Raw genomic sequence first — 25827 nt, 5'->3', positions numbered from 1 at the left:
ATCCTGGTGCTCCAAGATGTTAATGCAACATACCTTCATAAAGAAGGCAAACAATAGAGAGGTCTGAGGGGCCAGCCCCAATCCCAACTACACGGACAGTCTCCCATCACCCCAGAAGAATTCACTTCAGAGGACAGCACTGAAGCTACAACTCAGGGAGAGAGGTGTGTCTGATCAGAGCACACGGGAGCAAACGAACGGGGAGGGAGAGAGAGTGGAGCACATCCTGGCCCACCAACCACTGAGGATGATATTCCTGCTCAGAGCAGCCAATGCACAGAGAGGACCATAGGGCCAGCCCCACCATGAGGCACAATGTCCCTCACTGACCCAATGCGGGAACTGTGCCTGATCTGACCCCAACACACCAAGGCAAAACACTAAGGGCATGCAACAGAACTGCAAGGGAAACAGAGCAACGAAGTTCCCGGGGAATACCAAAAATAGACTGTGGGGGCTGGCCGTGGCACCCCATCAGACTCAACCGGAAAACACTCCTAAAGGTCTACAAACAGACCTTGAACTATTTATAGGCTTTTCTTTTTATTTGTCGTTGGTTTTTGTTGTTGTTGTTTTGTTGCGTTGCTTTGCTCTGCCTTGTTTTGGTGCATATTATTGCTCCCTTTATTTTTTGAGAGGAGAGGAAACTCTTGACTGAGACAGGCTGTTGCTTCATGGATGACCGGCCAGCAGATGACAGGAATCCATACATGGACATTATTCAGTCCACACCCGAAGAGGAAGTTTAAGTGTGGCCACAGAGGCTGATATGAGAAAGCAAAGTCTCTCTGGAGATATCTGTGACACTGGCTGCACCCTGATCTGTTCTGTTGCATAACCAATGACGAGACACTGAGCAACTTCAAGGACATCATTTATTCATTCCGTTTCCCTGGGATAGAAATTCAGGCACAAAACCACTAAACTGTGGGAAACTAATACTGTAGGAAATATAATGAGGACTATATTCCCTAACTTATAACAGAGGGAATCTGTGAAATTGGTATTCCACTGTAGGAAAGCCTCCATTTGGTAAAGTCCAAGTACTTTATTCTACTTTTAAAATCATTCCCACAGATCCTCCCCTTAACAGCCATGCTCCCTTAAAGTGAGCACATGGTTGATTCTATTTCCATATAGAACGAGACATTGTCCTTTTGCCCTCCTTTCCCACGTGACACCCAACACTGACCCCCACTCCCTGTACCTTCCCCCAAGGCAGGTGTTAGTTTTCCTCACCTGTGAGCTCAGGGACCTGTAATATAGACATCACGCACCTTGTGACATATGTAACTAGTGAATATGCATGTCTTAAGGCTACCTATAAATGTCCCAAGACAGTCAAGGCTCACTCTCACTCCACCCAGTTCCACGTGGTCCATCAGGAGGAGGTAAGGTGAGCGTGCTACCATAAAATGTCTGACTCCTTTATTTCACTCTCTCTACTATCTTTCTCCTCCTCTATGACTTTACCGTAATCTCTATATCTCATCACCATGCATTTGTGCCTTCTAGCCCTTCAGTCGCTGGAGGCTGGTTTCCTCCGACACTAAGCCCATGGCTGTCAAGTCAGTTCCTACTCAAGGCGATCCTTAGGGTTTTCAAGACTGAATCTTTTCAGGAGCAGACAGCTTCATCTTTCTCCCACCGAGTGGCTAGTGGGTTCACATCTTCAGCCTTCAGCTTGTAGCCTGTGCCTAACCTGAAGTGCCACCAGGGCTCCTCCTCGGGTCAGTGCCCACAAAACTAAAGTCAAGGTATTGACCAGTTGTCTGGAATCAGGAGCCTCTTCAAAGGTGGTTGTAGCAGAAGGCAGTTCCTTGTGACTGGAAGACTGACATCATTGTGTGCTGACTGGCTGGCAGCCAGGGACCTCTGTCCACTCCTAGAACCCTCCTATCCCCCTTGACACATGACCTCCCTCACCTCTCAAGATAGCAGAGCCACCTAGCCCTTGTGCGGAATCCTTCTTCTGCTTCAAGATCCCTGACCTCTAACCCCACATTGAAAGAGTTCTGTGACCCATCCAAGATACTCTATCTGTGTTAGACAGGGTTCTCTAGAGAAGCAAAACTAGTGTCTCTTCTACGTGTCTGTAATTAGAAGGAGATTTGTATTAAGAAATGCCTCACACGGTCGTAGACCTGGGTAAGTTCAGTGTGGTTCAAGTCCAAGGGTCAGATGTAGATAAACTGAAGGTTTCTCTTGACTCCTGTTGCTGCAGAGCTGACAATCAGGAAGCAAGAAGATGAAGCATTAAGACCACAGGCTGGTAGACACCAAGCTTAATGAATCAAACTCCAGCCAAACATCCAAGGTTGACAGTTCACTAATAGCTCCTGGGATTGGCAGACAGATGGTATGACAGAAGGTCAACAAGCCAGACCCACCTCCAGCAGTAGAAGGATCCACACCCAGCAGGAGATGTACACTAGCTTCAACACACCATCGATTTAAAACGTAGCCCGTCCCCTGAATGAAGCCTTCTTCCAAGGTATCAAGGATGTGACCAGATTCAAGAGGCCTATTCTCCCCACAACTGCTTGGCTGCTCCACAGACAATCTCATCATGGGCTATGTTTGATCATATCACAGGTGAAACCTGGCCTACCCAACTTGATACATAACCTAAGTATCCCACTACCTATTTTTTCCCCACTACCCATTTTAAGGTGAAATGATTTGAGGCCTTAATAATGTTTGTAAAATCCCTTCATACAACACCCACATTGGTGTGTGGTTAACTAACGGGGAGAAGGTATGTGTATATCAGGGGCCAAGAATCTTGGGGGCCATGTTAGAATTCTGCCCAGCACTTTCCACCAGCATCTCTTCCTTACAGGAAGTAGGAGTGCATGCCTTCTGGTTTAAGAAAGCAGTCACACTGTAGCATCCAGTAGAAAAGGAAGTAGGCATGCCTGCCTTCCGTCTAGCCCGTGCATAACAAAATGCTTGCAGGTAGGCCCAAGATCTTGGTGTTCGGTAACCAAATGGTATGAAGGTGGGGACAAAAAGCGGTAACCAAATGGTATGAAGGTGTAATCTACATACACAGCATAGGGGTCAGAAGACTTTCCTGACCTCGGATCTAAACCTAATATACCTGACTCTCAAATCTGTCCTCTAGATCCCTAGACTATAAGGTCCACTCTGAGTCATTACTAGCGTTCTGGATGCTTTCACCTTGTTATTTCTTCGTGATGCCAAGGTGTCTAGATTGTGTCTCTGGCTTTGGTGTTCCGTAGAACAGAATGGCCAGAACCTAAGTAGGTGAGCTACGAAGGGATGCTGTATTAATGAGCGTTATTCTAAGAGAATTCTGAAAGTGCTCTCCCTCTCTCTTCCTTCCTACCCCGCCTCTGCCACGCCGCTCTCCTCCCCCCTCCTGCTACTGTGTTTCAGGCGCATTATACGGGACTTGCTTGAGACTGAAGATGTCTATATAAAAGAAATCAAGAGCATAATTGATGTAAGTAGGTGGGGTGGGGGGGACATTAAGAATACAGACACACTGGAGAAGCAGTCCTGTTGCACAAAGGGACTCATAGTTACCCCATCTCTCTGGAATTCCCACTGAGGTGTCAGGTCTTGTAATGATACATTTGTCTTTCCAATGGGAGGATTACCATTCTTATGGCTTTTGATCCCTGAAATTAAATCGCTTCTAAAGAATTGTTCTGATTCATACTGATGGAAGCAGCGCCCAACTCACTTCACCAGATCCTCAGTAAGAATGGCTACTAAAAATTAAGTGTTGTGCATAATTCAATGCGGGAGCAGTTTCTCGTTATTTTAAGTAACTTTTTTTTCCTGAAAAATGAAAATGCGTCTTTCCCAATTTTCTTAAGAGATTAATCCAAAAGAATAAAACTACTTACACAATGTTATCATTGTTTAAACAAAAGTTCAGAAGCAACTGAAATATCTAATCATAAAGAAATTGATAAAAGAATTATGTACACAAGGAATGAAATATCATTGAACTATCAAAGAAATCATTTTGAACATTGAAAATACTTGTGATATAAAAATGCTTAAATTGAAAACAATACATATCAAAATTTATAAACTGAGCCTAAGATATAGGTGGAAAAACACAATACAAAATTATGTGTGCCGTATAATAGCAACCACAGTAAATAGATTTTTAAGCCAACAAGGAAATATAATAAAATACAATGGACATGGCAGTTTTCTTGGGGTTTTTTCCTATTCTTTGACATGTGACTTCTATAACTTAAAAAAAAATCTTTAAATGTGTTTGCTTTTCCTATAAAAATGTCTTTTCAATGCCATTGAATCATCTCCTGGAAACAGAAATAGTGAAGAACATTTTATCAAAAGAAAATATCTGGTAGGATAGATCTCAGGAGATACGCGTGCTTCGTTGCCCAGTTATGTCTCAAAGTGGACATTCTTGGAGCCGTGAATTCCTCTCATCTCGCCTATATTCCTATCCATAAAAACCACCTTGTCTCCATCCTCTGCAGGGATACATCGTGCCTATGGACTTTATTTGGCTGAAGCATCTGATTCCAGATGTTCTCCAAAACAACAAGGACTTTCTCTTTGGGAACATTAGAGAACTTTATGAGTTTCACAGCAGGTATATAATAATCCAAATTATCGAGGGAAATGAGAAGGGTGGGAATCCGGCTGGTGGGATTTGGAGACCATGTTAATCTGAGTAGACTAGAGAAACAAATCCAGGGAGGTACATATGTGTATAAGAAAGAGCTTTATATACAAGAGGAATTGAATATTGAGAAAAACATCTCAGCCCAGTCCAGATCAAGTCCATAAATCCGGTTTTAGCCCATATGTTCAATACCAATCTATAAAGTCCTCTTCAGATTCACAAAACACATGCAATGATGCTGAATGCAGGAAGATCACAGACCAGTGGGTGGGAAGCCTTGTGGATCCAGTGGTGGTGTGGCATCTTAGCACTGGCTGGGGGTCCCCACTTGGTTCCTTCAGCTCTGAAACTCTGCCTCAAGGTAGCTTCATATGGCTTCTCCTCAGAAATGTCTCTCAGGAAGTCAGCAGAGAGAGAGAATGTCTCCCACTGCCAAGGAGGAGTTACAGGAATTCCCAGAATCCTCAAGAGAAGGTCCTGCCCACACAGAGGCCTCATTGGCTATACAGTGATTGGCAGGCTAGACTCCACCCCTTCACTCGTAATCCTCTCAAATTGACACAGAGACGAGTGTGCTTAGACCTTCCCAGAGGGCGGCCAGGGATCCAGAACCAACAGATTGGGTTGGCTTAGGTTGTGGGGTGAGAAGGAAGGGGAGGAGCACCACAGGATGGCTGAGGAAGAAAGGGAAAGACTTCAAAGGGACACCCAGTCAGTGCCAGGTATTCCTGTTGTGTTCATGGACGTGTTTCCTCGTTCTCTCGTGGGCTCATCGTTTCAGTATTTATCGAGCACTCGCTCTATGCCAGGCACTGTGTTCCAAACTGGGAGTATGAAAATGGCCAAGACACCGGTTCATTTCGCTCTTCTCATTGAGGAATGCTGGCAACTAGGGTGTTTGAACATATTAACCAGGCGAATAAAGTTGACCCTTTAGCCTAGGGCTACACGGATGCTGAGACCGAGCAAGTGGGGGGAAGATGCGCCTCAGGGCCTCTCTCTCAATGCATCTGCGTGACTCATGGAGAAGGGGCCCCTTGCTTGCACTCCCTACGAAGACCCCAAGGTCACGCCCTTCATTCCAACACACACTCACTGGCATGGAGTCCGTCCGGACACGTAACAACCCCACAGGACAGCATCGGCCCGCCCCAGTGGGTTTCCGAGACGGTAACTCTTTGTGGGAGTAGAAAGCCTCTTCTTTCTCCCCTGGACCACCTGGTGTGTTGCAACTGCTGGCCTTTCCGTTTGCAGCACTCAACCACTGTGTCACCAGGGCTCCTCGCACCGCGTTCGTGGAGGGAAAAAGATTGCTCGGTGAACCTGAACCTCAGTTGTTTCCGAAGCCACATCCTATCCATCAGCCAAAACCGGAAAGGAAACCCTGCTTTCCCTGCTGGCAAGAACAGGCTCCTTGGAGAAGTGATTCAGGCTCCTCTCTCTGAGGCCCGGGTTTCACTCTGGTAAAACCCTACCTAGCAGGGCTGGATGGAGGAGTCAATACGTTTAGTCTGTAAAGCGCCTAGCTCGTGCTTGGCACATAATAAGCCCTCCAGGATGCTGATAGTAGCGGTGGCTAGCAATTCCGACATTAGTGTGATCTGGTGGGAAGCATTCATACATCTAGTCAGTCTGCGGCTGGTGGGTGATTCTACAGCAATGGCTCCGAATATATGCTCTCTTCCCAACCAGTGTTTTGAAGATGTGACCAGAGGGATAAAAGCTGGAGAACATTTTTCTCTCTCTGCACCTCTTCCGAGCGCGTGCGACTGTACCTTTAAAAGACAACGTACAACGATCCTTTTATTCCCCTAGGACTTTCCTAAAAGAATTGGGCAAATGCACGGACAGTCCTGAACTTCTGCCACGCTGCTTTCTCAAGAGAGTAAGTCCGGGCTTCTAATCAATCAGAAATAACCATGCGATTAAGTCAGCCTTGAATGTTCTGCATAAGTAGCGAGGGCAAACGGGAGCAGCCAGGGTCTGCAAAGCTTGAGAACACAAAGCAGGGGTCCTTCATAGCACTTTGGTCCCCTCAACTTGGCTTCTTTCACTTCCCTCAGCCCAGCCATGGTGGGTAGGTGGGAGCGGCAGCCAGCCTGGTTTCCTGCCCGCCTGGTGAAGTAACCGAGCTGTTGTACTGTACTGCAAGCTTCAAGTTCTGTACCAACGCTGCATTTATACACTCCGCGGATGGTGGATACCGTCTGGTGTTCAAACATTTTATTCTTTTTTTTTATCAGCATAGAGGATAATTAGGAAAATTTAAATCTAATAACTTCCTCGGGCTTTTCACTTCCTGTTCTATACCTCTTCCAACTCCCCTTCCCCACCAGCCCAGACTTCACTGTCTGCCCTGCACTCTCCCCTTCCTGTTTGTGCAATCAGCGGGCTGTGTGGGTCCCCGAGCTAGAGGCGGCACGGAGACTGGCTGAGCCGGACACCGGTCTACACCAGGAGCTTCCTTCCTGCTCGCAATGACCACCAGCAGCTTCTACTTCCTTCAATATAACCCCTTCTTTCTCTCCAGGCTCCATATACATCCTTTTTTCAGTCTCTGTCTTTTCTTTGGAGAACCCCAGACAACTGACATGTTTAAAACCCACATCCGCTCCATCTAAATGAAGCTGAAACAAGGAAATGAACCCCCAGCCCCCCATGTTTCAGGGTATTGCATATAGTGGAGAAACAGAACTTGCGACCTTCAGAGCTCTTGGCCAATGGAGAAGACTCTTCATAGCCTCTGGGTCACAGCCTCACTATAGGGACCATTTTTTTTGCAAGTACTAACATTTATGATACTCCAAAACATTATTTTGTAACCAATCGACTCACTTTCCCTTTCAAAGCCCCATTGAGACTTTACCACTGTGTCACACTGTCCTGCACTCATGAAACCACTGAACTCTAGTTTCACAGTTCAAACATATTTTATGATTGCTTATTTCATTAGAAGGAACCATGTCATGAAAGCACTAGACTGCCAATGCAAGGTTGGTGGTTCAAACCTACTAGCTGCTCCAAGAGTGAAAGATGAGGCTGTCTGCTCCCCGAAGGAGTTACAACCTCAGAAGCTCTGAGATGCCGGGAGATGGAAGTGACTTGATGACAATGGGTTTATAGCATTATCGAAAGGACATATTGAACTTGTAGAATGAGGAACAGATCAGCCTCCTGTGGGGACAAAGAAGAGGATATTGCCACATAAAAATCGTCTCAATATGAGGAGATAGGCAATTGCTTGCAGAAGCTCTCTTCTTGGACAGATTCCTGTCCTGCACTCTCACTTTTTTATAGCTCCCCGCTCTGCCCTCCCACCACTTGGGAGAAACTTCAGAAACCGTTAATCCAGGCCTAAAGCCCTGCATGCAATCTCTGTGGTTTGTGGTGTTGGAGACAAAATGCACGTGTCAAGAATAACGTTTCTCCTCCCTGACCGTTAACTCACATCAAATTGATTCTTACTCATAGCAACGCAACAGCCTTTTGTAGATGCTTCCACAGCATTGTTCATGTCTCTTTAATACTTATTTATAATCACACACACACACACACACACACACACACACACACACACATTGAGTTCTTTATCATGCATTCCCAGTTAGTTCCTCACACCAAACTGCATGATCTTATCTACTTACTGAAAATGCTACCTGATTAATCTCTTCTATTTTCTTTCCTCGCTCAGAAAGAAGATCTTCAAATATATTTTAAATACCACAAAAACCTGCCCCGAGCTAAGGCTGTCTGGCAAGAGTGTGAAGACTGCGCCTACTTTGGGGTAACGTGGGCATTACAGAGTCTCACGAGGGTTGTCCCTAGGAAATGCTTCCGTGCGAAAAGTTTTTACAGAAATGGAAACTACAAAGTGGTCAGAGGGAACTGGCATTTATGTGCTGAATTTATGTTTATTAAGATCTCTCTTCTGTAGGAATGGCACAGTGGTGTTCCCATGTCCTCCCGAGTGCCTATGAAAGGGAGCCGATTAGAGCGTGGAGTTGGCTCGTGTTCTGTTCCCAGGCCTTCGTGAAGTTTTCCAACTCTTTAATTTTATTTTTTAAAAACTAGAAAAAAATTAAAGACTTTACAATTTCTCCCCCACCCCTAACATTGTACAGACATGTAAGCCAAATAATTCATGTAAATTACAATGTGCTTTAAGATATTGCTAGGCTCTTGACAACACTACTAGATATGAACAATGACTTTGTTGTGTGTATCTTGAGGTCTTAGTTGCCTTAAAAACTACTTCACACATTTTCTCCTTTTCTGATTAAGTAATCATTAAAAAAAAAAGTCTGCCCGTTCAAAAAAATACAATTTTTCATCACTGACACAGTTACAGCTAAACAAGATCTGGAAAATTCTAAATGCATTATAAACCTGTGCTTCATTAAAAAAAATGCCTTTAAGGAAAACTATAATATCAACATTGAAGAGAAACTGGAACTTGGTGAGAAAACCAGAGTCTCCTTCTAGAATCTTGTTTTGAAAATTCTTCTAGCATCAATTTTTAAAATATCACACTTTGGAACCCCCTGGGATGACGCCGCACAAGCTGTCCTGGGCCCTCCAGGCTCAAAATGACCTGAACGTACGCTCTCCCTCCAACTCACAGATGGGTTGCTTTCATTCCAAAAGGACCTGAAATGCCCCCACTGTCTTCTAGTGTACTACGGGGCATCAGTGGTCCTGTTGCCTATAAAAATATTAGCCAAGGTATCTCTGTTCCTCTTTCTCTCCTTCCACGCGCTGCTCCTGAGGGACTGAACAGATCAACAAAATGTCAAAACTCATCCACACAGCCACCTCCTTATCCAGGAGGGCCCTAGTTCTTAGCTTGTACTTTAATGGGGCCCCGTTGGCTCTCTCACTGCATGTTGCCTGTTTTGTTAACTGTTGTTTCTCTTTGACTTTTAAAGGTATGTCAGCGCCAATTGGATCACAATCTCCCTCTTTTTAAGTATCTTAGAGGACCAACCCAGAGACTTAGAAAATACCAGATGCTGTTGAAGGTAAAGTCAGTGATAGAGGGCTTTTCTGTTGGGGGGGGGGGGGGAGTGGAGTCGGATGCCTGAGCTCCCTGGCACATGCTTTCCTAGGTGGGTACAGTTGAGATAGGGTCTTCCCAGGCTGGAAATAAGGCCCATTCTCTGGCTTCTTCTTTGCCTGCAAGTCTGTACCAGTCTTCTCAGTGAGACCTCAGACTCGGTGGATTGGAGCATTCAATGTCCAGCCCAGGACAAGAATCTCCGAGAAGCACTCAGAGAGGAGGGGAGGCCCTTGAGTGTCAGGGCGGCAGGGGGGACACAGCCACCGTTTGACAGCCCAGAGGGTGGGGAAAGCAGTCAGACCATTCCTCGCCAGTCTTGCCCGGCTGTACTTTCAGACGGGTAAGAAACCATATTCAATTTGCAAATGAAGCAGCGAGCTTTGGAGAAGAGTTCTGATTTCCCCAAAGGCACTATTTTGTAGGCATGGAAACGGGGAGGAAGATGGCTTGGCTGGGATCTTCCTTCCCTGGGAATCATCCATCCACCCTGAGGTGTGGGCACTTCCCAACTATGGCATAGCAGAATGAGTTTTGCTCTGTCTCAGCTCCCGGGTGATATTCTCTCTCTCTCTCTCTCTCTCTCTCTCTCTCTCTCTCTCTCTCTCTCTCTCTCTCTCTCTCGGTGAGACGCGGCTGGGAGGGCATCTGCTAGGCTGTCCCACACACCCCACCTAGGACAGGGACATCGGCCAAGACAGTTTCGCAGGGCAGTCCTAAGGGAAAATGTGGGGTCGCTTCCACAATTCTATTCTGAAGGCCCCCGACAGGATGGATGGACGCAGTGGCTCAACCCTGGGCTCAAACACAAGGACAAGTATGAGGCTGGCACAGGACCGGGTGGGGTTTCCTTCTGTGCACACACGCTAGGAGTCAGACTCAATGGCCCCTAACAACAACAACAACAACCATATAAAGTATGCTGGGAGAGTCTTGTTCAAAGCTGTGGTCTCTTAATTAAAAGAAAAGAAAACATCAACTGCTGACTGGCTTCCACCCTAGTCTGTATCTCATGTCCTCCCCACAATCAGACATGCCAGAAAGACTCGGGGCTGTGAAGAAAAAGAGGCTCAGAGAGGTCAGGTGCATCGCCCCAATATTGCAGAAAAGCTCCCCCTTCCAGTTTTCCACCGAGAGTCCCTGCCTCAGCTCTGCTGGCTCTCTTGCTCACCAATCCTGGAATGCCTGACCTGCTAGGCCCCGTTTTTCACAGACTTTGACTGGGCTTGAGAGGCAGGGAGCAAGGAAGCCATCCTGGACTCGGGTCAGCCTGGGCTGGAGCATTTTTGCATAGTAGATTTATTTGCTATTTCTTTTTTCATTTTCAACGAAGCTTTTGGGTCGTTGCAGGGCCTGTTGGATTTTGAGTTTCCTGAGGATTTGGAGATAGACCCACCTGAACTAGAAGGCGGTTCAGCCAAGGTACCTGATATCCAATCTATTTATATGAATAATTGTTCATGAATTTTGTCTGTGGTTCAAAGCATAACCATTTCTATTTCATTATTTATTACCTTCCCTATAGAAATATTCTTTAAAAAATGTAGCCTGTAATATTTCCCTCCACAGGGAGAAACAGAACGCATTCCCCTTGCAAATGACTGGGAATCAGACAAGAATGCCCTTTATCACCATTCATTCGTATGCAGTATTGCACTGGGGGGTCTTAGCAAGAGCCCTTACACAACAGGAAGAAATCAAAGGAATCCAAACTGGCAAAGAACAAGTAAAACTCTCCCTATTTGCACATGCTGTGATTCTATCAATAGAAAACCCCAGAGACTCAACAGGAAAATTGTTAAACTGATTGAATATTTAGCAATATTCGATTGCTGGTAAAAAGATTAACTTACAAAAATCAAACTCAATCGGATTCTTGTATACTAACAGAGAGAGCTCTGAGAAGGAAATCAAGAACATGTTATCGCTGCCAACATGCATGCGTCATGCTCTCGCTAGCTCACTCGCTTTCTGCCGCCTTCTCGGCCCCCTGTTCCCTGTACAAAATGCCCTGGGAAGCCACAGACACAGGCAGTCCCTGCCACAGAGCAGGAGTTGCCTTGGCCCCAGGCTGAGCCTGGATCCAAGAGGCAGCATTCCATACAGGCAACCAGCCACTCAACAAGCCCCCCTGGCACTGGCAGCTGAAATCGATGAGGAACCGGTCAGAAAAGTAGAGTCGGAGTGAAAAAAAAGCACTCAAGGCTATTTCCAGCCCGGGTCTTCGACAAGTCACGGAGGTCACTAGAGTCACTAGCTAAAATTCCAAGGACAGCCTCTTTGTTATCACAATGCCAGATGTCTCCAAGAGTCCCGCTTCAAATACCTACATCGGGTTGGGGGAAGCCAAGATGGAGGATTTAGCTCAGCACCTGCTGAGAAAGTCAAAGTTCAAGACGAAGCTGTCTCCAACATTCAAGAAAACACAGACACTCCAGCTGTACAAGAGGAGAGTGAAGAGGAAGAGGTTGATGAAACAGGACAGAGGACTGGTCATGTCTCAGCAAACATATTGACTGTAAAGGCAGTGGAGCCCTGAAGAACAGCAGTAATGATATTGTAGATGCTTTGATGGGATTAACAATGTAACCATCTGCAAACAAAGATCTTTTTTATTTTTTGGGTGTTTCAAAAGAGTTTGGTTGGAAATTTGTACTGTTTCTATAATTAATAAAGTCATGGCTTCTGGTTGGATGAAAAAAGAAAGGACTATCATTTACAATAGTACCTCCCCACCCAAATATGAAATACTTAGGAATAAACCTAACCAGCGAAACAAAAGACGCATACAAAGAAAACTTCAAAACACTACTAGAAGAGACCTACATAAATGGAAGAAGATACTATGTTCTTGGGAGTCTGTGTCAGTTATATTATCTCCTGTCAACATGCAAAGGGGTGGAGTCTAGCCTGTCCATCAGGTCATAGCCAGTGAGGCCTCTGTGTGGGCATAGCCTTCTGAGAATTATGGGAACTCCTGTATTTCTCCCTGGAGGCAGGAGACACTGATTTGTTTCCCTGCAAGACATTTCTGTTGACAAGCCACTCTGAGCTATGATGATAGACCCAGAGTCCTGGAGCTTGAGGAGCCACATGGAGACCCACACCAGTGCTGAGATGCTTCCACCATTCATTACTGGATCCACAAGACTTTGTACCCACTGGCCTGTGATCTTCCTGCATTTGGCATCATTGCATGTGTTTCATGAGTCTGAAGAGGACTTTATAGATTGACATCAGACATATGGGCTAATATAGGACTAATGGACTTGATCTGGACTGAGCTGGATGTTTTCTAAATATTTAATTGCTCCTGTATAAAGCTCTTTCTTACACACATGAGTGCCTATGAATTTGTTTCTCTAGCCAACCCAGACTAATACACAGACTTAACATTTTGAAACTCCCAATACTACCCAAAGCAATCTATCTATATAGATAGATAGATAGATAGATAGATATAGATATAGATAGATCAACTTTTTAAAGAGGTAGAAAAACTTAATCACCAACTTTATCTAGAAAAGAAAGAAGCATAGAATAAGGAAGACACTACTAAAGATCAAACTCTGAGAATTCTCACTTCCCAACCTCAAAACCCACTACCAAGCCACAGTGACCCAAACAGCCTAGCACTGGTACAAAAGAAGCATAGCCCAGTGGAATAGAACAGAGGATGCGGAAACAAATCCATTCACCTACAGAAAACGAGATTTTGACAAAGGGCATAAAAACATTAGGATGAAAGAGATAGTCTCTTCAACAAATGGTTCTGGCAAAACTAGATTTCTATTTCCAGAAGAAGACAACAGGATCCATGCCTAACTCCATATACAAAATTGAAATCAAGATGGATCAGAGACTAAGTATAAATCCAACACTATAAAGATCAGAATGAAAAAAGAGGGACAAACTTAAGGCCCTAATACATGGCATAAATACATTATCAAGCACAATGAAAAGCACACACCGCAGAACACAAAACAGATGACTGGGACCTCCTAAAATCAAGACACACATTGAGCTGCTAACCTTAAGACCAGCAGTTCGAAAACACCAGCTGCTTCTTGGGCAAAAAGATGAAGCTTTCTACTCCCCTAAAGTTACATTCTGGAGACCTATAGGAGCAGCTCTTTCCTGTCTTATAGACTCACTGTGAGTTGGGACTTGATGTTGGTTGGGTTTTTGTTTGTTTGTTTGTTCATGTACCCCAAAAGATTTCACCAAAAGAAAATCTACACACTAAGGTGGGGGCATCGGGGTGGGAGTGGGAGGTATTGGCAATGCTATATCAGAAAAGGGACTAACCTCTAACACCTATAGAAAACTTCAACACTTCAACAAGAAAAAGATGAGTATGTCAATTAAGAAATGAGCAAAGGACACAAATAGGCAACTTACCAAGGAAGATATTCAGGCTGCCAACAGACATGAAGAAGCACTTACGATTACTGGATGTCTGAAAGATGAAAGAAAACACAGCAATGTGCTACAACCTCAGTCCATATTGTTAGCAAGGTTAAAAGACGTACAGGACCACAAATGCTGCAGGGAGAACCGAAACACGGGTACCTCCTAGCACAGAAACTAGTAAAGGTAACTTCGAAGTGAAGATTTGCAGCAGGATGAGATGTAATAAGATCTTTTCTTGGGGAGTAAAATTTAAGTTAGTGTGTAAAATGCATATACAAATGGCCAAATGTAAATAAGGAAAAATCTCTACTGTGACTTCTCTAATGGTGTGATTCTGAGTTCCTCTCTACGTCTTAGTGTATCTACTGTGTGCATATGATGTCCTATTCCCCTCCCACGCGTGTGAATCAGAAGAAGGACCACCCAGATTCCCTTAGAGGAAATGGTGGTTTGTCTCAAGTTAATGCCTATCAAATGTTAACAGGAGGCTCAGTGATTAAGAAGGAGGGGGGAGGGGTAAAAATGAGGAGCTGATACTAAGGGGTCAAGTAGAAAACACATGTTTTGAGAATGATGATGGCAACAGATGTACAAATGTGCTAGACACAATGGATGGATGGATGAATTGTGCTAAGAGTTTTATGAGCCCCAATAAAATGATTTTTTTTTAAAGAGAGAAACTTGTGGTTTAGTTGCAGCTTTAACTTTAGATTTCTACTGTCGAATATTCTGGTTTCATTGATGAAAGAAACTGAGACAGGCACAGTGTCTCAAAGAGCACTCATGTGTGTTTCCTTTTGGCTCAGAAGATGTGGTGGGGGCCCCTGGAAACTAGAAAAAGGAGGTCAGGATCCAGGGCACCTTGTTGAGTGGAGACAGTGTGAGCTCTTCCGTTTATCCGCCCTGCCCCTGGGATCTGTGACACCCAAGACACTAACACCCAGGGCTCAGCAGAGACTATGAAATTGAAATTGCATGACCCTTTCAACTCCAGCCTCCTGGAAGGACAACAAGAGGTGGGGCTCAGTGGGGAACTTTCTCGTGGACTTGAAATGTTTACAAACACACAAAAGGAAACCAGGGTCTTTGTGTGTGTGTTTGCTGAACCACAGGTAATGTTCTGTGTAGGTAACCAAATGTCTCTCGAACTGAAACCGTGATCGCCATCGCGCCCTATGTGTCCGACTGGTAATGGTTGACCGTCAGTCTCCTTCATGAGCAGTTACGACCTTTCCACTGATTGCTGAGCCTTACATCGGGAGGTGGAAACTACGCTGGGGATCTCTGGCACCGTTCAGCTCCGTGGAGGAAGAGCAAAGAAAAGAAGCTTGGGGGGTGGGGTGGGGGAGAGGTAGGGTGATTAAAGGTGGCCAATGTGGCTTTTACGGTGTAAATCCATAGTGAACCTCCACTCGGTAACCAGTCTTTGTCTGCGTTGTGGAGTGAGGGGCTTTTAGCCAAAATTCTCCTCTAGGGTGGTTCTAAGTATAATTTTACTTACTGCGATAAGACTTCTATCAGAAATATAGGAAATTGATGTTCAGATGGTTTCTTTTCAAGAACCCTCCTTTCCCCCCAGAAGTTGAATATAAAATGGGGAGCAGCCCCATTTTTAAAAGACCTTCTCTTCTTTGTGCTTTAAAAAAGCCAAGTTTCATATGTTCTTTATAAAGCAGGAGTGCGATGGCCACGCTTTCAGGAAGTTTCGTCTGTACTAGTACGCGGTACAGAAGGCTTGGTGGATTCTGTCCATCTGTCTATCGTAGTACCCGGGTGTGGGGGCACAAATGATTGTGCTCCGCTACAGGACTAAAGGTTGGCAGTTTGAATGCAGCCAGTGGCTCCGTGAAAGAAATACCAGGGATCTGCTTCCATAAGGATGACCGCCAGGAACACCCCATGGGGCAGTTCTGTCTGGTGACCCCTGGGATGGTCATGAGTCAGAATGGGTTGCTTTGACATCTGTGGGTTCGTGTGTTTGTTCTTACAGCTCATAGGCTTAAATCACCAGATGTCTGTAGTCACCCTCCGCTGGGAGCAAGGAAATGGAGAAATGTACCTGCCTTCTCAGTCGCAGCCGCGTCAGTGTGGGCTGGATTCATTCATCTGTCCTATTGTCCTCGTCCACTTAGTACAGTGATTCTCAACCTGTGGGTCGCGACCCCTTGGGGGTGGGGGTCGAATGACTCTTTCACAGGGGTCGCCCAATTCATCACAGTAGCAAAATGACAGGGATGAAGTAGCAACAAAAATAAGTGTATGGTCCGGGGGTCATCACAGTATGAGGAACTGTACGAAAGGGTCAAGGCATTGGGAAGGTTGAGAACCACTGGCTTAGTAGATGGTGTATCTTTTGGTTTCCAACAAGGTGCATTGATGTCCACAGGATGGGCCAAAGAAGACCAAGGATTCCGCCTTCTCAGCCGAGCTCCAACAAGCTTTGCTCGTGGTGGAGGACCTGATCAAGTCGTGTGAGTTGGCGGTGGACCTGGCAGCTGTTACTGGGTATCCGGTACGTTCCGCAGTGAGTGGTGGGGCATTGCACACAGACGGCAGCAGCCATGCTACAAAGGTAGGGGCGCTGGGGCACAGTTACAGAGGGGCCTGTGGGGAAGGAAAGGAGCTTGAACGGTCACCAAGCCCATGAACTCCAAGCAGCCCCTTGGATCTCGAGGTGCATCCCACAGCATCCTGAACGTTGACACTGCACCACACTCAGCACAAACCAGAAACGTAGGCGAGCCGGGGACATTCCTAAAAGGGTGTGTGGGGGGGTATTTTCTGCTATTATTAAAATATTAAAAGATTTCAAAGACTTTTCATCTTGATGCTGAAGCTGCTCTGTGGGCAGTATTTTTTAATGGATAGCAAATACAAGTCTAAGACCATGTCACACCATGTGGTGGTTGTTGTTAGGTGCCATGAGCCAGCTCTGACCATAGTGACCACATGTACAACAGAAGGAAACAATGCACGGTCCTGTACCGCTCTCACAATGATTCCTGCACCTGAGCCCATTGGTGCAGCCACTGTGTCCATTCAGCTCATTGAGGGCCTTGGCCTTCCTCTTTCTCACTGTCCTTCCACTTTACCCAGCGTGACATCCTTCTCTAGGGTCTGGTCTCTCCTCACAATATGTCCAAAGGATGTAAGACAAAGTCTTGCCATCCTTGCCTCTAAGGAGAACTCTGGCTGTACTTTTCCCAAGACAGGTTGGATTGTCCTCTTAGCAGCCCATGGTACTTTCAGTACTCTTCTCCAGCACCGCAATTCAAGTGCATTGATTCTTCTCCAGGCTTTTTCAGTCAATGCCCAACTTTCACATGCATAGGAGGCAATGTAAAATACCATAGCCCAGGTCAAGAGCATCTTTGTCCTCAAAGTAACATCCTTGCTCTTCAGTGCCCTAAAGAGGCCTTGTGTAGCACATTTACCTAATGCAATATGTCTTTTGATCTCGTGACTGCTTCTTCCATGAGCATTAATTAGAGACCAAGTTAGACCAGCTCCTTGACAACGTCAGCCTCTGACAGGTAACTGCCAGAAGTTCAGGCAGAATTCAGAAGAAGATGTGGTGCAAGGGATCTCATTGCTGATGTCAGATGGATCTTGGCCCAAAGCAGAAAACACCGCCAAGATGCTTACTTGTGTTTCATTGACTATGCAAAAGCATTCGACTGTGTGGATCATAATGATCTGTGGATAGCCTTGAGAAGAATGGGAAGTGCAGAACACATCTTTCGGAGCTTGCACATGGATCCAGAAGCAGTTGTGCAAAAAGAACAAGGGAGTACTGTGTAGTTTAAACCCAGGAAAGGCGTGTGTCAGGGCTGTATCCTCTCACCACACTTGTTCAATCTGAATGCTGAGCAGATCATCAGAGAAGCTGCATTCTATAAAGAAGAATGTGGCATCAGGACGGGAAGAGTGTTTACTAACAATCGGTGGGACGCAGATGACACACCCTTGCTTGCCGAAAGTGAGGCAGAATTGAAGCACTTGCTGAAGATCAAGGATCATAGCCTTCCGTCTGGATTACAACTTAATGAAGGGAAGACCAAAATCCTCACAACTGGACCAACCTCCCAATGGTTACTTACCAACATCACGATAAATGGAGGAAAGGTTGACTTGCCGAGCATTTTTACGCCACAGAGCCCAGGAAAGGCCCAATAAATATATTCTGTTGTCCAAATCTGGGTTCTCCAGAGAAGCTAAATCAGTGGAGCACAGAAGTGTCTATAGAGAGAGAAACTTGCTTTAAGAAAATTACTCACAGTTGTAGATGAGGGCAAATCCAAGTCCTGGCAGATTCCAAGGTCATGGTTCAGATGTTAGGCCAGAGGCTTCTCCTGACTGTCATAGCTGGGATGGGAGGAGGGGCTGATGAATCTAAAATCGTCAGAAAGAACACAACTGGTGGCTGCATAGGTGAACGAATCCACAGGTCAGATGGCAGGCCCCTGAGATCGGCAGGCCACCTGGTGGGCTATTGGCGCAAGTCCAAAGAATTAGAACCAGATGCAAGATCCAAAGCCAGCAAAAACACAAGCAAGCTTTTCCACAGGAGTGTCTGCTGATATGGGGAGAAGCCACCCTCCCAAGGAAAGGTCCTTGGTTGGGTCCGGACTGTGATCCGAGGAAGGGGGGCTGCATCCCACCCTACTCTTCTTACAACTGTGGGGCTGCTCACACCAGAGTCTGTGACGGTGGTGATTACATTGACTTTGATCGTAGCATGGAGGGTACCTGGGTCTTCACTGCCAAGCCTCTGAGAACTCTGGGCAAAGCAGGTTGAGTCAAACCTAGCTATTGCAATTATATATCCTTTCATCCAAAGGGTCAGGGAAAAAAATAAATGAGAGAGTATCGAGAGGCCAGGTCCGCACCGTGGTGAGCTGAGCTGTCTGGGCTCCAAATGCCAAAATGTCTCCTGGACAGACTGGCCTCAGGTCTTCCGGACAAACTGTGCTATGAAGCTGTCTGGTCTCTTTGATGGGACAGAATTAATATTCAATTGCCTTTCACTTTGGAGTGCTCTAGATTTTGGCTCAGCTATATTAGTTTTCATTCACTGCCAGAATATATTACCATAAACATGGTGGCTGGAACTGGCACAAATTCATGACCTCACTGTTCCAGAACAACTGTGAGTCAGGAGACCGATACGTCTCTAGAACCAAGGAGCCAGCAGGCCCATCTGGCATTTGCAGGGCACTATTAGGCTTTGGGCTGCTAACTGAAAGGCCAGGGGTTCAAACTCACCAGTTGCTTCACAGGAGAAACAAGTAAGACAGTCTGCTAGTCTTAGACACTGTACAGTCTCAGATAGCATACAGGGTCACTATGAGTTTAGTTTGGGGTTTCATTAGGAGAGAATCTGTTTCCTTGACCTTTCCAATTTAAAGAGACTTTTTTTTTACTTTAAATAGTCTTCTTTTTAAAATCATTTTATTGGGGCTCATACAATTCGTATCACAATCCATACGTACATCCACTGTGTCAAGCTTATTCATACATTTGTTGCCCTCATCATTCTCATTTGCTTTCTACTTGAGCCCTTGGTATCAGCTCATTTTCCCCCTCCTCCCTGTCCCCTCCCTCATGAACCCTTGATAATTTATACATCATTATTGTTTTGTCATGTCTTACATTATCCGATGTCTTTCTTCACCCACTTTTCTGTTGTCCGTCCCCCAGGGAGAGAGTTGTATGTAGATCATTGTAATTGGTTCCCCCTTTCCACCCCACCTTCCCTCCACCCTCCAGGTATCGCCACTCTCACCACTGGTCCTGAAGGGATCATCCACCCTGGATTCCCTGTGTTTCCAGTTCCTATCTGTACCATTGTACATCCTCTGGTCTAGCTGTATTTGTAAGGTAGAATTGGGATCATGATAGTGGGGGGGGGGGAAGCATTTAAGAACTAGAGGAAAGTTGTTTTATCATTGCTACACTGCACCCTGACTGGCTCATCTCCTCCCCGCAACCCTTCTGTAAGGGGATGTCCAGTTGCCTAAAGATGGGTTTTGGGTCCCCACTCCGCACTCCCCCTCATTCACACTGATATGATTTTTTTGTTCTTTGATGCCTGATACCTGATCCCTTTGACACCAATGATCACACAGGTTGGTGTGCTTCTTCCATGTGGGCTTTGTTGCTTCTGAGCTAGGTGGCCACGTGTTTACCTTCAAACTTTTAAGACCCCAGACACTATATCTTTTGATAGCTGGGCATCATCAGTTTTCTTCTCCACATTTACTATGTACCCATTTGTCTTCAGAGATCATGTTGGGAAGGTGAGCATTATGGAATTCTAGTTTAAGAAAGCAAAGTGTTCTTGCATTGAGGGAGTACTTGAATGGAGGCCCAATATCCATCTCCTACCTTAATATTAAACCTATAAATATATGCACATAGATCTATTTCCCCATCATCATATATAAATATATTTACATATGTACATGCCTGTGTTTAGACCTCTATAAATGCCCCTTGCCTCCTAGTTTTTTCCTCTATTTCCTTAAAGAGGCCCTTGACTCCCTCCCTCTCATCTTTCTCTTTTCCGTTTTTCAAAGACCCCGATGACTACATGGGGCCCAGCTAGGATAAGCTTCCTTACTGAAAGTCAGCTGATCAAAACCCGAAAACCAACCTGCTGCCGTTAAGCCAATCCACTCATAGCAACTCTGTGGGCAGAGTGGAACTGGTCCGTGGCTTTCTGAGACTTTAATCTTTATGGAGGCAGATTGCCTAGTCTTCCCCCTTGAAGAGGCGGGTGGGTTAGAACCACTGACCTTTGGGTTGGTGGCTGAGTGCTCATTCACTGTGCCTGCAGGGTTTCGGAATTTCCTTTGCTGTGTAACCAAACATGTTATAGAACCCAAGGACTAGGACATGGGCATGGGGTGGAGGGCTGGGGGTGTGGTGGTGGGGGAGGAGGGGAAACAGGGTTCAGACACTTTGAGATCTTTTCTTCCTTCATTTTTGCATGGCTCATAACACATGGTGTATCAAGGCCTTGCCAATGTCTTTCCTTGTCATGAGCCAAGTTCTGCAAATTAGCCAGGTCCCCCAATCCTGTGATCTTCCTGTTTCCTTCTTCGTGGCATTTCTTTGTGGATTCTTCCCTCAGAAGCCGTGCCGGTCAGGGTTTGCTGTGGTCCTGGGCTGTGAGGCTGTTGCCGTCCTCCGAGCCTGCCTCTTCTTTCTCCTGATACTTGATTCAGGAGGGTATTCAAGTAGCAACCACCAGCTGGGCCCAGGAGTATGACCCAACAGGGCAGAGTTCTTATCAATAGTGTTTCCTTCTTCCATTAAGAAAAGTTAGGGAAGCAATTTTTCTAGACATTTGGAGACAACTTTTGGTTCTTTTGTTTTATCTTGAAGATATAGGAGTATACCCCCCCAAAAAACAACTTTTTCCCCAAAGCTATGTATTTAATTTATATATATATAACAACCTTATCACCTTTAAAGTACTCTCCATTATACTTAATCCGTTTGTCAAATCTGCGATTCCTTTCATGGAAACACTTTTCAGACTCATCTGTTTGCATGACTGACAGCACCTCCCTCGTTTTTTTCTTCACTTCTTCGACATCAGCAAATTGCTGTTCTTTCATGCCCCTCTGCATTCCAGGAAACAAAAAGAAGTCCCAGGGAGCAAGGTCAGGTGAGTCAGGTGGGTGGGGCAAGAGGGGCCTGGTGTTTGGGGGCAGAAACTGGCACACTGAGATGGCTGCGTGAGTTAAATGCATTGTCGTGGTGTCAGAAACAGTCCCCCGTCTGCCACAACTCAGGCCATTTCAGAACCTCTAAATAGAAAGCTTGATTAATAGTCTGACCTGGTGGAATGAATTCCAAATGCACTATTTCCCTCACAGCCCAGCAGAGTTTTTTCTGCTTTTTTTTTTTTTGGTGATGGTGGGGGGGTGTTACCCCCTTGTAGAATTGTAGAGATTTTTATAGTAAGTGGATTGACTCTTCTCCCACTCCCACTCCTCCCCTCCCTCCTGCTTTCCTCCAAATTGTGCCTTTAATGCAGATTCTGTGGTTTCTTTCCCCTAAGATTTCACCTTAATGTGTGATTATATTGAATTACAGAGACACAGGTATTGGAAATTGCAGTGTGCTGATTCAGAAGCTCACTCACTCAGGAACTGCCAGTGAATTGATCCCAGCTCTATTGGACAAGGGAGAACTGTCCGTGTGGGTTTCCAAGACAACAGCTCTTTAGAGGAGTAGAAAGTCTCTTCTCCCCAAGGAGCGGCTGGTGGTATTGAACTGAACTGGCCTTGTAGCTAGCAGCTTAACTTGTAGCCCACTCCTTTCCATGGAAAGATTAGTTAATTCACCGGAGAGTGATACGGTCAGCCAGGATTGTTTCTTTAATCTCCTCACTCCCTCTCTAGGCCCTGTTCTCTCAACCACCCTCCTCATCTGGTTCTGATTAGAATTTACTCACAACAGTAACTCCAGGTCCACAATTCCAAGATTTATGAGCTGAGCTTTGCAGAGCCTCCCTGTCTCAAGGTGCTTACAAACACAGGCCAGATGCATGGAGAATCCCAACGTCTCTCAACTAGAAATCCAACGTTAACCTGGTTTTATAAAGGGGAGACGTTGAATTTTGAGTGGATGGATGTGTAATTTAAGCAACTAGGGAGGGTAGTGGGGGTGAGGGGTGGGAGTTCTTCTGATACTTGCCTTTGCTGTGTGCACTCAATTCGATCATAATTCAGTCACAAAACGGAAGAGACATTTTTAAAAATAAATGTTTAGATGTAATTTTACTTTCCTCCATTTGCCCCAAAATAGTTTTCTTTTTCCTCTGTTCAGTCCAAAAGATGTACTTGGAGTTGGTTTAAATTTATCCAACTATCCAAAGTTGAAGAGTAAAGCTTGAACGAAACTTTTTTTCCCCCCCTCTACTCAGACAAATTTATCTAATTCATTCTGGTTAGCACTGGACTACTTACTAGCTGTTCAAATTCAGGAGCTGCCCCTGGGGAGAAAGGTATGTGAAGATGCCCGGCCTTGTCCAGCCAAGGCAGCAGCAAACAGCCCTCCGGCTGGATTCTTTTCCATCCCTGGCTAGGCAGGAAGGGAAAGAACCTTTTGCTTCTGGCCACTGTAGTCGTGAGCATCTCTGTTCCACTTTTCATTTCGGGGCCAGATGTTGTGCTGATTCCTTAACCCGGGCGTTTCTTGCTTCCTATATGAAGGACACACCTTTGTCAGATCTGCCGTCACTGCCAGGAATGATGATCCAGGCATTTCACTTGATTCTGGTTCATCACTTTTAGATTTTTAGATCTGAGCAAAACATCCATCTGATTTAATTTGCTGATTTGTTTATGAGATCCCCTGTGTGTTCCATTGCTGGGCTCCCCTCTATTCCAGTGGTTCTTAACCTTCCCAATGCCTCCAACCTTTCATACAGTTCCTCATGTGGTGGTGATCCCCATCCCCCAACCATAAAATTATTTTAGTTGCTACTTCATCACTGTCATTTTGCTACTGTTATGAATCGGGTGACCCCTGTGAAAGGGTCGTTCAACCCCCAAAGGGGTTGTGACCCACAGGTTGAGAACCGCTGCATCTACTCATTTCTTTAGCACATCAAAGTATTATCTCAACTATTGGGTCACCAGAGGAAAAATAGTTCAGTACGGAGGGAACATCACTGAACTAACTTCTTGGATAAATCAGAGATTCCTTACAGTGCTGAGCCTTTGCTTCCATGCCCCGTAAGTGTTCATTAAGGAGCCCTGGGCTGCTGATCTTGAGGTCAGCAGTTTGAAACCACCAGCCTCTCCATGGGAGAAAGATAAGGCCTTCTACTTCCATAACGTAACGAGTTACACTCTCAGAAACACAGAGAGGCGTCCCACCCCCTCCTATAGGGTTGCTATGAGACAGAATCAAGTGAATCTGGTTTGATTGAGTTTAGATGTTCATTCAATACCAATAAATGAGTAAATACTCACCAGGGGGCAAGTGGGTCCCTGGACGGCACAAACAGTTTGTGACTCTACTTCTAAGCCAAAGGTTTGTGGTTCAAACCCACCAAGCAACATCATGGAAGAAAGGTGATTTGCTTCCATAAAGATCAAGGCCTACAAAAACACAGTGGAGAACTTCTTTGTCGTACTATAAATTGGAATCTACTCAACGGCAACTAGCAACAGCAGCAACAGCAGAGGCTGTGCATGTGGTCTCTGGCCTTAGGACCAACTAGAGGCACAAGATACATATGGTGGGAAAGATATCCAAGCGGCATCCTTGGTCCTGCTGGGAATATCCCCAGCCTGCTTCCTTTTGGAGGTGGGGCACTCCCACCCCCACGGACACACATTCTGGCTGACAGTCCAGTGTGGGTGTCTGCCCTCCATCATCACTGTTCATAGCAGATGACCTCCTGAAATGGATCAGTAACATGGAGATCTCCAATTCCATCATGAGCATATTCCTGAGAAAGTTTACATGAGATATTTCGCCTATCTGCTATAGCAATTTCTTCCTGTGTCCTCCAATGATGAGCTTGCTGGAGGTGCAGACCCACAGAGCCTCAGGAGGAGCTAGAAAATAGGGGAGACTGAGGGGATTCTAGAGCTGAGAGCTGGACCATCCATGGTCCATGGCAGCTCTTGGACATTGGTATGGGGAAGGGAGAAGGTTTCTGCCTTTGAAGTGCCAGTGATGTCCTGTATGCCTGCTCTCCTCCCTTTTTGCCACCAACTAACGAGTTCTTTCTCTCTTTCAAGATCTTTTTCTCTTCCTTGTAGTTTCTGGTGACTCACCTTTATAACTCTGCTTCCTTATTTTTTTATTTTACCACTTGCCCTCTGAGAAAACACCTGCCAGCTATAACCCCTGTTACTCAAGCCTCCTTCTTAGTTCTCTTCAGTTCAGAGGGGGGTGGCGGTTAGATTGGTTACCTGGCACTTTTTTCCCACTGGGGCTCCATGGTCAACTGCTGTCCCCTCTTAGAGTAGCATCCCTCTGGTCAAGGTGATGTGGCTGTCTTACGAGGAAAATTCAGACGAGATAAGGTATACAAACCTTGCTGCCTAAGTTCACCTCTTCACCAGGGCTGTCAGCAAGTCTAATTCCCCTTGAAAGACACTTTCAATAACACCATCCAGTTTAGTAAAAGTCACTAGACAGGTATATGCCTGACCACCCCCCTCTCATTATTCTGGACTCCTTTACCATTGTTTTTATAGCTGTGCTCTGAAGTGACTCCTCCACTTTCATAGGATCCGTTCTTTGACACCCCTGTACATAAAATATATTGGTCTGCATATTATGGGATGTGTTTGACAGCATGGCATTGGACTCAGTGACCCTTTATGACCCCTGCTATACTTTTCCTGAACACTGGTCTGCATTTACCTTTCAGATGTAATGGCTGGTATATTAGAACCATTAACACTCAGTGTTATTGTTGATAGATGTGGGTTTGTTGGTGTCATTTTGCTCTGTGTAGCTTGTGTGTGTGTGGTTCTATTGCTTTGAATACTGTTTTCCGTGTGTGAATTTCTGGGTGGTGTTGTCGTGTGTGCTCCTCTCAGGTGTGTCTGGCTGTTGGTTCTCTGTCCAGAATGTTCCCGTTAGTATTTTCAGTAATGCTTGTCAGGATTTTACAAATTCCTTTAAAATCCCTTCCTTTGAATGGATGAATCTGCAATTTAAACAACTAGGGAAAAAAATTCTT

At 45.4% G+C, this 25827-nt stretch overlaps 1 protein-coding gene and 1 pseudogene across 1 annotated transcript in view; both read left to right on the top strand.

Annotated features, from left to right (window-relative positions):
* MCF2L2 (MCF.2 cell line derived transforming sequence-like 2) overlaps window positions 1–25827 on the top strand; it is a 269318-nt gene that overhangs the window by 218215 nt on the left and 25276 nt on the right. Inside the window, exons 16-22 of the mRNA XM_075556101.1 lie at window positions 3403–3469; window positions 4491–4606; window positions 6455–6524; window positions 8331–8423; window positions 9565–9657; window positions 11043–11114; window positions 16492–16617. Of these exons, the coding sequence (XP_075412216.1) occupies window positions 3403–3469; window positions 4491–4606; window positions 6455–6524; window positions 8331–8423; window positions 9565–9657; window positions 11043–11114; window positions 16492–16617 (637 nt within the window). The remainder of the gene's footprint in view (window positions 1–3402; window positions 3470–4490; window positions 4607–6454; window positions 6525–8330; window positions 8424–9564; window positions 9658–11042; window positions 11115–16491; window positions 16618–25827) is intronic.
* On the top strand, window positions 11311–12281 carry LOC142454573 (nascent polypeptide-associated complex subunit alpha pseudogene; annotated as a pseudogene).

Source organism: Tenrec ecaudatus, chromosome 8 (assembly GCF_050624435.1).
Source record: "Tenrec ecaudatus isolate mTenEca1 chromosome 8, mTenEca1.hap1, whole genome shotgun sequence".
NCBI lineage: Eukaryota > Metazoa > Chordata > Mammalia > Afrosoricida > Tenrecidae > Tenrec > Tenrec ecaudatus.
Note: the sequence above shows the minus strand (reverse complement) of the source record. Positions and strands in the feature narration are given on the sequence as shown.